The 11,247-nt window shown below is 44.4% G+C and overlaps 2 protein-coding genes across 3 annotated transcripts; both read right to left on the bottom strand.

Moving 5' to 3' along the window:
- Positions 1-278: 278 nt before the first annotated feature.
- On the bottom strand, positions 279-1,364 carry LOC123185363 (uncharacterized). Its single transcript, XM_044597254.1, has one exon. It carries the CDS (start codon positions 1,040-1,042, stop codon positions 491-493), a length of 552 nt encoding a protein of 183 aa, XP_044453189.1. The 5' UTR covers positions 1,043-1,364; the 3' UTR covers positions 279-490.
- A 4,439-nt stretch (positions 1,365-5,803) lies between these two features.
- On the bottom strand, positions 5,804-8,491 carry LOC123185361 (tRNA dimethylallyltransferase 2). Of its 2 annotated transcripts, XM_044597253.1 has the most exons (10): positions 8,192-8,491; positions 8,024-8,078; positions 7,862-7,961; positions 7,642-7,723; positions 7,446-7,540; positions 7,237-7,311; positions 6,734-7,087; positions 6,571-6,646; positions 6,314-6,477; positions 5,804-6,141 (listed from the first exon to the last, which is right to left on the bottom strand). In XM_044597253.1, exons 1-10 carry the CDS (start codon positions 8,460-8,462, stop codon positions 6,007-6,009), a joined length of 1,407 nt encoding a protein of 468 aa, XP_044453188.1. In that variant the 5' UTR covers positions 8,463-8,491; the 3' UTR covers positions 5,804-6,006. The 2 variants fall into 2 exon arrangements, with proteins under 2 accessions (XP_044453188.1, XP_044453187.1); XM_044597252.1 differs by lacking the exon at positions 7,642-7,723 and having other exon boundaries at positions 7,862-7,930; positions 8,214-8,491.
- Positions 8,492-11,247: the final 2,756 nt, after the last annotated feature.

The following is an 11,247-nucleotide window of genomic DNA, read 5'->3' as shown; positions in this document are numbered from 1 at the left end:
GGCCGGTTCGCTGCAGAGTAGCTCTGCTCTAGCGGTAGAAATGGAACTGCTGCTCCAAATCAAGGATTATAAACGAAGCGACTTGTTAAATCAACATAGACTAGTTAGAAACATTGCCTTGTTCCAATCTTGAAGATTATTACAGATTTCTAGTCTTTTATGGCGACAGATTCAGCGGAGCAGGTGTGAGGCTCAACGGTGATCTTAAAACGGGCTTTCTTCACTCTTCAGTAGAGGAAAGACTGCAGGAAGGATTGCAAGGAGAGTAAAATAACATGGAAGATAGTTTATGATTGTCATGCCACCCATCCGCCCCTCTCTGGGTTGGGTTTTACTAACATGAACACAACCCAGAGCCATGACAAATTACTACACTACTAAAAGCGCATCTAACAAGCGCTGAAATTGGGCTACAAAGCAAGATTACACGACGACGACGACGACTGTAGTAAGGGATCAATCCCATGTGTTGTTGCTACTTGCTAGTCCACTAGCGGGCCTTCTTCATGAAGCAGCAAGGGATCGGGAGCTCGCTCGGATCCGGGGGCACGACGCTTATGAACGTCGGGCCAGCGAACAGTTGCTCTGTCTCCGGAGAAGCTTCCTTGTCGACCGGAGCCTTGGGCTTCTTGTCACACCGATCGGTGGAAGGAGCGCGGCTGGCAGGCCTCTTGACAGCGCTCCAGCTTGTTCGGGACTCCTCGCGACCGGCGCGGTCACCGCCGTCCATGCCCCATGCCACGCGTCCGGCGCGATCACCGCCGTCCGTGTCCGATGCCACGCGTCTGGCACGGTCGCCGCCGCCCATGTCCGATGCCACGCGTCTGACTCGCTCGCCTCCGCTCATCTTCGACAGCACGCGTCCGACGCGCTCACCGCCGGTCAAGTTCGACGCGGCGGCCAGAATCAAAAATTTGTTATCTATCCATCTCCGGCTCGCCGACGCACGGCCAGGCTTCCCGTCCGTCCGCGATGTCTTGAGCAACGTAGCGATTGGGGCCGACGGTGGGGTTGGCAGCAGCGCAGGAAGAACCGCGGCCATCTTGATCTTGCCCTGTCAAGAACAGAGACCAAAGACCAAGGAAGCAGGAAAGGGGACGAAAAGCACGAACCCTAATTCGATCGACGGGGGAAGAAGAAGGCGACTTACTCGATTTGATCTTCGCGTTCCGCCGATCACCTTGCTGCCAACGCGAGAGCTTCGAAACGAAAGGGAAAGCCGGGGTACGTATGTGATTCCAGTATCTACGTATTTCTAGATCCGGACCTAGGTATTTGTAATTGTCTAGGTCGGTCGTATCTGTACGTCGTATTTCTAGATCTAACCTGCGTACATATCCTAGGTCTTCTTTTTTTTTGAGAATCTCGTACAATGATAGGGTTTTTTTAGACAATCCTACAATGATAGGTAGCCGGCTCGGACCGGGACTCCTATTTCCCAACCGTGCGGTGGAAAGCGAGGCCGCGCCCCTCACGCGAACTTGGGCCGGCCCAGGTATGTGGCAGGCTTCCCTAAATTTTTTCGTTTATTTTTGTTTGTTATTTTTATTTTCTGTTTTTTTCTTTTTTAGCTTCTTTATAAAAATCTTCGAGATTTAAAAAAATTCCTTTATTTGAAATATATCAATTAAGTTTTAAAAAAAATCCAAAATTCAAAAACTGTTTGTGAGTCCAAAATTTGTTCTCAAATTGAAAAAATTCTCTTAAATTTGAAAAGTATATTCTCGAATTTTCAAAATTTCCTTGCATTCATAAAATGATCCGAATTTTAAAAAATATTCATGAATTTCAATAAATGTTAGAAAGTTTTAAAAAGTTTCCGTGAATTTTTAAAAATATGTGTGAATATTAAAAAACGTTCTCATATTTGGAAAAATGTCCATGAATTCAAAAATTGTTAACGAATTCAATAAAAATGCTCACAAATTTTAAAAAATCTTCACAAAATTAAGAAGAAAAAATGAAAAAGTAAAAGGAAAGAAGAAGAAGGGGAAAATGCGAAAAAGATAAAAGGAAAGAAAAAACATGCGAACAAAACAAAAGGAAAAGAAAAACCGATAGGCAAATTCCAATCAGCTACAAAACACAGCCGGACTTCTATGCTTGACGGTATTAAAGGTCGGGCCTTTTCTCAGTCCGATCATGCTACAGGATGGTTGTAGAGACAAAGTATAGACGGAAGCATGGTTAACGGGACAAACAGAGAACTCGGATACGTTGAAACAAGAGAAAGAATGGAAGAAGCTGTGGGGGGTACAGGTGCCTGCCAAACTTGGAGGCGATTGGCCCGGGCGTCTCCCCCGACGGGCCAAGAACGGGTGAGGAGGCATATGACAGAAGATGCAACCTGTCCGATCTGTTTGGCAGTTGTCGACTCATGGAGGCATGCTCTCCTCAACTGTAACATGGCCAAAGGAGTGTGGTCACTCCGGGATGATGATGCACTACTCCTGGTCTATGGCGACGAGACACTGGACCCCAAGTTTTGGCTTTTCAGTCTGCGTGATACATTGAGCAAGGATAAATTCATCTCTGTCCTAGCCACACTATGGACAATCTAGTGGGCAAGAAGAAGGGCTATCTATGAACACGAGTTCCAGAGTCCATTGTCTGACACATTCATTTATTGAGCGATACTTGCAAGAGATACATGAACTACCCAAGCAACGAACCGGATGTATAACAAACACAACACCTAGCTTGCGAGGTACAGAATGGTTACCGCCGAGCATTGGGGAGGTTGGTGTGGTCTGTTGAAGTGACTGTGGCATATTCCTGGGGGCGTCCGCGGTAGTATTTCAAGGTGTGACAGAACTTGCTACTCTGGAGGCGTGCGCGTGTAGAGAAGCTTTAGCTCTTGCGGAGGACCTGGCCGTCTCAAAAGCACGCATTGCATCTGACTGTCTGAGAGTCATAAACAACCTAAAGAGCGAGCGGAACTTAGGCGAGTACTGCATGATCCTTTGAGAGATTGATGATAGAAAGACGAGACTACAGAGTTACGAGTTTGTCCATGAACACCGCGCAAGTAATGATGAGGCACACAAATTAGCTAGATCATCCACTACACTTTGTATTGGTAGACATGTGTGGCTTATTGATCCACCGGATCACATTTGTGTCCCTTTAAACATTATTCAATGAAATAAAGTGTGATGTTTTTCTAAAAAAACCTGGCTCATGGAAGGTTCTACAACCTTCTCAAAAGAGGTGGGTAAAAACCTAGAATGGGCCGGCCCATACAGAAAACATGGCGTACAAGAGGCTGCGCAGTAGGTCACTATCCTGTGCGAAATAGGAACTGCTGATTGAACTTGTTCTTTTATTTTTGAGAGAAGAGATGTTGTGTGGGACGTTTTGTGGGCCGCAAGCCCATCAGACTTATATTCTTTTTTAAACATAGTACAAACGCAACATACAGACAAAAAGATGGGGAAAAACCTAGAAGGCAAGTGATACACGCCGGTCCGCCGGACGAAATTTCGGCCGGCCTAACCACGCACGTACGATTTGATCTATAACAGCCGCTCGATTCCTCTTCCCCAACTGCTTCGCTACAAATAAAAAACATGGCGCCTGTTCGTCCTGAGAGTTCCTGTGATCCCCAATACGACAGCCAGCTCGCCGGCCTTCCACGTCTCCGTCGGCCGCCGCCCTCGTCGCCGCCGGCTGACTCCCGTCAGTTCCACAGGACGCCGCCCTCATCACTGGAGGTCGTCATCGCATCCCCGTCCTCGCTGGTTCCAGCAAGATGTCACGCCGTCGTAGCAAAACGTCTGGCGTATCTGTCGTTGCAGCACCTAGCTGCCGCTATCGTATCACGCCCGTCGCCGCACCACCGTGCCTCCGGCCGCAGCACTCAGTGCCGCCGCTCGCATCCCAGTTGAAGCTTTTTCTCTTACTGGTTGAAGCTTTTTCTCCTGGTGGTTGAAGCATTTTTTCACCCGTTGACGTTCGCTTGCACTGGGTTGAACGCACGACAGCTTCCGATGAACTCCATTTAAATGGATGTAGCAAAAAAATCGCAGGTTGTAGCAAAAAACAGCAAGGGCTGCAGCAAAAACGTCGTCGCCGCCGTCCCGAGTTGCATCTTCGCCATTAATGATGTAGCAAATTTCTTAGCCGGTCGTAGCAAAATCCGATAATGGTTGCAGCAACAGGTCGTAGTTCCACCGTTAGTGGATGTAGAAAAAAATGCCGCTGGTTCCAGCATGCAACGACCACAGTCGCAGCATGCAGCACCCGCTTCCTTTGAGCTTGCAGCTCCATGATGGCGTGGGCATGGCCATGGTCGCCACGGTCACATCACCAACAAAAACGGATGCAGCTTCGCGGGGCTGCAGTTGCAGCTTCTTTCCCCATGCCTGTCGGAGCTTCAGTCAGCAGCGGTGAACATGGATCTTGAAGATGACATGGGGAAGAAGATAAATATGAAGGCTGAGAAAAAAAGGGTCATGGGCCAAAGGCACGTGGTAGGCCAAGGAGGGAAAACGAAAGACACCGAACCTGGACTGGGAGATGTGTGTGCCCTCGATCCCTGCTCGATCGAGTGGAGCGCGTGCGACCGGCCGAAGCTTCGGCCGGCGCACAAACGTTTCCCAACCTAGAATTGGTGGGATGAGGGAACTCCTATACCTGACCCATGCAGTGGAAACCTAGAATGAACTCTGGTGGGCTGGGAATACTCTGGTGGACTTATATTCTGGTCGTTTGGCTTTCAACACGATCTTGTTGTGTGTGTGTTAATTTTTCCTATCTCCTAAGAAAAATAGAGAACAATGGTGCAGCCTAACTCCTCCTCCATTGCTGGTGCCGGAGACCTTTATTGTTGCGCTCTACCACATCGCAAATGATTCGCCGTTGTCCTCACCCTCTTACACGTCCTCGGACCCTCAGCTATCGTCCTCTCCCTCTTACACGGCCTCGGCTGCCGATGCCAACATATGACGCATCGTCCTCGCCAACCTACTATCTCCGTCTCGGTGTATAAGTTATTCGCATAATTCTAGATCAACAATTTAACTATATAAATATGTATTATATGTAACAAAAAATATATGTTTAGAAACTACATGAGTATAGAAATCTAGTGATATACTTTTCATGACATATAACATATATTTAATTTCTCAAATCGATGACCTAGAACTACACGAATGACTTATACATCGAGACGAAGGGAGTATATCAAGTCCTTTTCTACAGCGTCGCTCGCCCCCTTTGCTTCCTTGATTTCTGAAGTTCGGTTTATAAGAAAAAAAAACACGTCTTTTGTGATTTTGACTTTTGAGTGGATATTGTCACATTAAGGTGTAAGCAAAGGCGAAAACCAAACATAAAAATAAGTGCCTTTTTGGCTAATACTCCCTTCGTTCCTAAATATTTGTCTTTCTAGGTATTTTAACAAGTGACTACATACGGAGCAAAATGAGTGAATCTACACTTTAAAATATGTCTACATACATTCGTATGTAGTAGTCATTTGAAATGTCTAAAAAGACAAATATTTAGGAACGGAGGGAGTATAAGTCAAATTTAAGCCGACTTTGTCATTATAAAACCGTCTGGACCGCCGAGAAGACAGAGCGTGAATGTAGTTGGAGGCGCTCGACTGCTGCTTTGCTAGCTTCACTGATTTTCCCGTTGGATTCGTCTTGGATCTAAAATATTATGATCTGCATTAATTCTAATGTTCCGTCGATTTACCTTTTGTTTTTTCATCGGTTTAGTTTCCGGTCTACTGCTGATTGCTTTTAAATTCACTCTGACGATATTCACTAGCTCCATGAACAATTAGAAGACATGTTCAGAATGGGCATAAATTAAGACGAACTCGAGTTTGCTGCGATATGAAGTCAGGCAGCATACAAACACACCTTTAAAGATCAGAACTAGTGTTTGGATCCGTGTCCTTATCGATCCCCTTCCCCAGTCTCCTCCATAAGACTCAAAACCAATCTAAATGGTGGTCCATCAACACCGAAACTACAACTGATGTTCATATGGTTATACTTCTGCTTCAGACGATGTACTCTTGATCTTACTCTTCCGCTTCAAACGCTGTGTTCTTTTCCGGTGGCCTCGGCCTTGCTTGTGCTGTTCCCATTCGTGTGCCCCTCGAAGGACCCGGTTGTCGCAGGCCTATAACACAATTCAGAAAGGGTAGAAGTTGTCAGATCCATGTTTTTTATTAACTAATACATCGAGGGAAATGACAAAAGGCAAGCATCAGATACTTCAACCAATTATCATAGGACAACCAAAGCATAACCAGAACCACCTCGTAATAAGAACATTAAATAAAAAACATCACCTCGCAAACATATTGAGTCCATAACTCTCTTGAGGCCAACCTAGTTCCACCACCATCATTCGTAGAATCTTTACTTGCCAAAGTTGTATCGTTAGACAAGAATCTTCTGACAGTATCTGCGCAAGGTTTTATAACCTTGACGTGCCACGAGTCACCAGTGGTACCTAGTAAAATATACATTACTACATATGAAGGAAAAGAACACATCAAAGCAGGCCAATTCAACACTCTGGGCTAATACATACAAATGGACTTACATTGGAATGCTTCTGTTGCATCAATGTGATGCAAATTCCACCCGAAGTCTTTATTCAGCTGGTGTAGCCTCCGTCTCTGCGACAAAGATTTGCAGTCTAGTACTGATTATTTTCTCAGACCGTCTAAAAAATGTAAGGATAAAGATACAGAGGGAATGTTTACTTGGAGTCGAACAAGTCTTCGTGTGTTTGCTTTTAGCTGAGAGACAGCTTCATCCAACAAGCTTTTCAGCTTATCATCATGGAGATCAAGCATACCAGCTTTTATCTCATCAGGTTCTTTCTTTGTAAAATATAATCTGAAAAACTCATCAAATTCACGAACCCCAATGGCCTGCCGCAGACCTTGGGTATAAACGGCACCTGGATTATATATGTTGCGCACTTCATCAAGCAGGCCAGCATTAATCATGCAATCGACTCTTTCATTGACATAATTATCCAGAACATGAAGCTCGGCGTCTACCCACAGGAAACAACAGTCAAATCTGGAGCTAGTAGGCCGTCCCCACTTGTCCTGACAGCAAAAAATCTTGTTTAGGACAATCCATATTGAAACAAGAAAATCTAACCTCATGCACGAAAAATGTGTTCTAGCAGTTAGTATTTCATATTCATGGCATATATATTGAATGATTAATCAAAGAAAATACAAAAATTCCTCACTTCTGCAGCTTCTCCTTGGAAAAGATCGCTTGGTAGTGCACCTGTGGTTGCATATAACTCAAGGTAACGTTTTATCTGTTCAATACAGCAAATCAAACAGATAAAATAAGTTCAATAGGGGAATGCCATGAGGAAAGTGAGAGCATGCTACAGATGAAGAATGACTGGCTAAGTGACCAGGAGATGGTAGGAATGTGCAGCACCCTTACTTTTCGATGGTTGTTCGGGTGGATCCTTTGTGCCGCAATAGGATCAATCTCCTTCAAGTGTTCATACCCACTTCTAACATCATCCGTGGCAAGGCCTGAATAGCGCATTTAAGATATAATAGGCAAATAAATAAAACATGAATACAGCACAGGCACACGATGAATAAGGAGCAACTGTTATGGTTTCAGTATTCACCTATATCATCAAGTTGGTCACTTAAAGTGCAACCCTGCATATCTTCTGACATATCCTCAAAGAGGAATGGACTAACAAGAGCCTAAGGCCATCGTAAGAGCCCGCAAAAATGTAAATCAGATACACAATTAACTTAAGATAAGCATATCGACCAGAATTGAACTATGAACATGTGTGAATAACTCCTGATATGGAAATCGACAAGTGTTGAACTATGGACCTGTATATAGAAGTTTGTGCCACCAACAACAACAGGCAGGCCGCCACGATCCAATATATCTTCTATAATCTGCGGCCATTCAGAATGAACATGGCGGTAACTCAGTTGGAAGTCTAGAAGACTGAAACAAAGTTGCATCAGTAACATCAGATGTAAGCTTACAGGCAAGTGAACTCCACGGAAGGATCGACGATGCTAAGGAGATGGTGAGGAACACCTGCAGACACGTCAAATATACCGTCACTCAGCTCAAACTGAACGGAACTGAATTTCCTTTTGAAGAAAAAATATATACAAGGAGGGACACTTGGAGTGTTCGAGAGGAGAGACCGTTCTGCTCATCGAGGGAGACCTTGTTAGTAAGGACATCGAGACCTCGGTAGACCTGCATGGAGTCGGCGCTGACCACCTCGACGCCGGCAAAGTGCCTCGCGAGGTCAACGGCAAGCCGGGACTTTCCGGCGCCCGTCGCGCCCATAACAACCACCACCGCTTTCCTCCGCCCCCTTTCGGACGGCGGCGAGGAGGAGGCAGCCTCGCGAGCGTCGGACATAAGGTTTGGAGCCGGCGGCGGAGAGGCAGGTGCGGCGAGGTGGGGCATCTCGAGGGCAGATTTTACAGGGTTCTTTTTTTTCTACAGAAGAGATGACGGGTGTTCGCCTGCTCGGGGTTATTAAGGGAAATGCTATCTGGCGAGCGTTCGCCGGGGGCGAGATCCCAGGAACGCCCCCAGAGCCGTTAGATCCAGATTAGACGATGACAGTTTTCGCAAGATATTACCCCGTAAACAAAAAAAATGCCACCCGCTAGCATTCACAAATGGCATCCCTGCTGGTGACCGTTCACCAGCTATTGCCGTCATTTTTTAAAAGGGATGGGGGTCTCCCATAGTGGGGTATCATAGCCGGTATCATGCACTCGAAAATAGCAAACATGATAATGTGACGGTGAATTAAAAAAGAGAGGATTAGAGTAACATAGGTAGATACCGTAACATAATAAATGATATATTACTTTGTGTCATGTATGACCATAAATAAGGTCATCTATGATACTCCCTCTGTCCAGGTGTATAAGTCATCTTAGATTGTGCACCGCGACCAAGGCGGAGGGAAAAACGAGAGAACTTAATGTTTTTTTGCTAATTAATAGCATTGCATGCAATGAACTAACTACTGCATGTCATGTTTGATAGTCTCATTGAAAGCATGCACGACCCACATCTCTTATTGGTTGATATGTCATGAAACAAGAAACGAAATGAGAGTTGATACGGTGCCCTTGGTTGATATGTATTCACACATGTATTAAGTTTTCGGTTAATACAATTCTAGCATGAATAATAAACATTTACCATGATATAAGGAAATATAAGTAACAACTTTATTATTGCCTCCAGAGCATATTTCCTTCAGTCTCCCACTTGCACTAGAGTCAATAATCTAGATTACATAGTAATGATTCTTACACCCATGGAGTCTTGGTGCTGATCATATTTTTCTCGTGGAAGAGGCTTAGGCAATGGGTCTGCAACACTCAGATCCATATGTATTTTGCAAATCTCTATGTCTCCCTCCTTGACTTGATCGCAGATGGAATTGAAGCATTTCTTGATGTGTTTGGTTTTCTTGTGAAATCTGGATTCCTTCGCCAAGGCAATTGCTCCAGTATTGTCATAAAAGATTTTCATTGGACCCGATGCACTAGGTATTACACCTAGATTGGATATGAACTCCTTCATCCAGACTCCTTCATTTGTTGCTTCCGAAGCAGCTATGTACTCCGCTTCACACATAGATCCCGCCAAAATGCTTTGCTTGGAACTGCACCAACTTACAACTCCACCATTCAATATAAATACGTATCCGGTTTGTGACTTAGAGTCATCCGGATCAGTATCAAACCTTGCATCGACATAACCATTTACGACAAGCTCTTTGTCACCTCCATAAACGAGAAACATATCCTTAGTCCTTTTCAGGTATTTCAGGATGTTCTTAACCGCTGTCCAGTGATCCACTCCTGGATTACTTTGGTACCTCTCTACTAAACTTATAGCAAGGCACACATCAGGTCTGGTACACAGCATTGCATACATGGTAGAACCTATGGCTGAGGCATAGGGAATGACTTTCATTTTCTCTCTATCTTCTGAAGTGGTCGGGCATTGAGTCTGACTCAACTTCACACCTTGTAACACATGCAAGAACCCTTTCTGTGACTGATCCATTTTGAACTTCTTCAAAACATTATCAAGGTATGTGCTTTGTGAAAGTCCAATTAAGCATCTGGATCTATCTCTATAGATCTTGATGCCTAGTATATAAGCAGCTTCACTGAGGTCTTTCATTGAAAAAATCTTATTCAAGTATCCTTTTATGCTATCCAGGAATTTTGTATTATTTCCAATCAACAATATGTCATCCACATATAATATTAGAAATGCTACAAAGCTCCCACTCACTTTCTAGTAAATACAGGCTTCTCCAAAAGTTTGTATAAAATCATATGCTTTGATCACACTATCAAAGTGTATATTCCAACTCCAAGATGCTTGCACCAGTCCATAAATGGATCGCTGGAGCTTGCACACTTTGTTAGCACCTTTAGGATTGACAAAACCTTCTGGTTGCATCATATACAACTCTTCTTTAAGAAATCCATTAAGGAATGCAGTTTTGACATCCATTTTCCAAATTTCATAATCATAAAATGTGACACTTGCTAACATGATTCGGACAGACTTAAGCATCACTACGGGTGAGAAGGTCTCATCGTAGTCAACTCCTTGAACTTGTCGAAAACCTTTCGCAACAAGTCGAGCTTTGTAGACAATAACATTACCGTTAGCGTCAGTCTTCTTCTTGAAGATCCATTTATTCTCTATGGCTTGCTGATCATCGGGCAAGTCAACCAAAGTCCACACTTTATTCTCATACATGGATCCCATCTTAGATTTCATGGCCTCAAGCCATTTCGCGGAATCTAGGTTCATCATCGCTTCCTCATAGTTCGCAGGTTCATCATGGTCCAGTAACATGACTTCATGTTACTGGTTGAATACATGTCATGAAACTTAGTAACATGACTGCACGTCGTGTGTGAATACATGTCATGAAACTAAATCGCCTCCAAGGGCACCGTATCTCTTAGCGGTATATCGGCCATCTCAGCGTGACACTTCTTCAACTATGAAACATGAAACACATCATGAACTCCTGACAATCCTTCGGGTAATTCCAACTTATAAGCAACCTCTCCCATACGTTCCAAAACTCTGTATGGTCCCACAAAGCGTGGCGCTAGTTTTCCCTTAACTCCAAAGCGCTTAACTCCTCGGAGTGGTGATACTCGAAGATACACTCTGTCTCCGATTTCATAGGCTA

The sequence above is a fragment of the Triticum aestivum genome, chromosome 2A, assembly GCF_018294505.1.
Source record: "Triticum aestivum cultivar Chinese Spring chromosome 2A, IWGSC CS RefSeq v2.1, whole genome shotgun sequence".
Classification (NCBI taxonomy): Eukaryota; Viridiplantae; Streptophyta; class Magnoliopsida; order Poales; family Poaceae; genus Triticum; species Triticum aestivum.
Note: the sequence above shows the minus strand (reverse complement) of the source record. Positions and strands in the feature narration are given on the sequence as shown.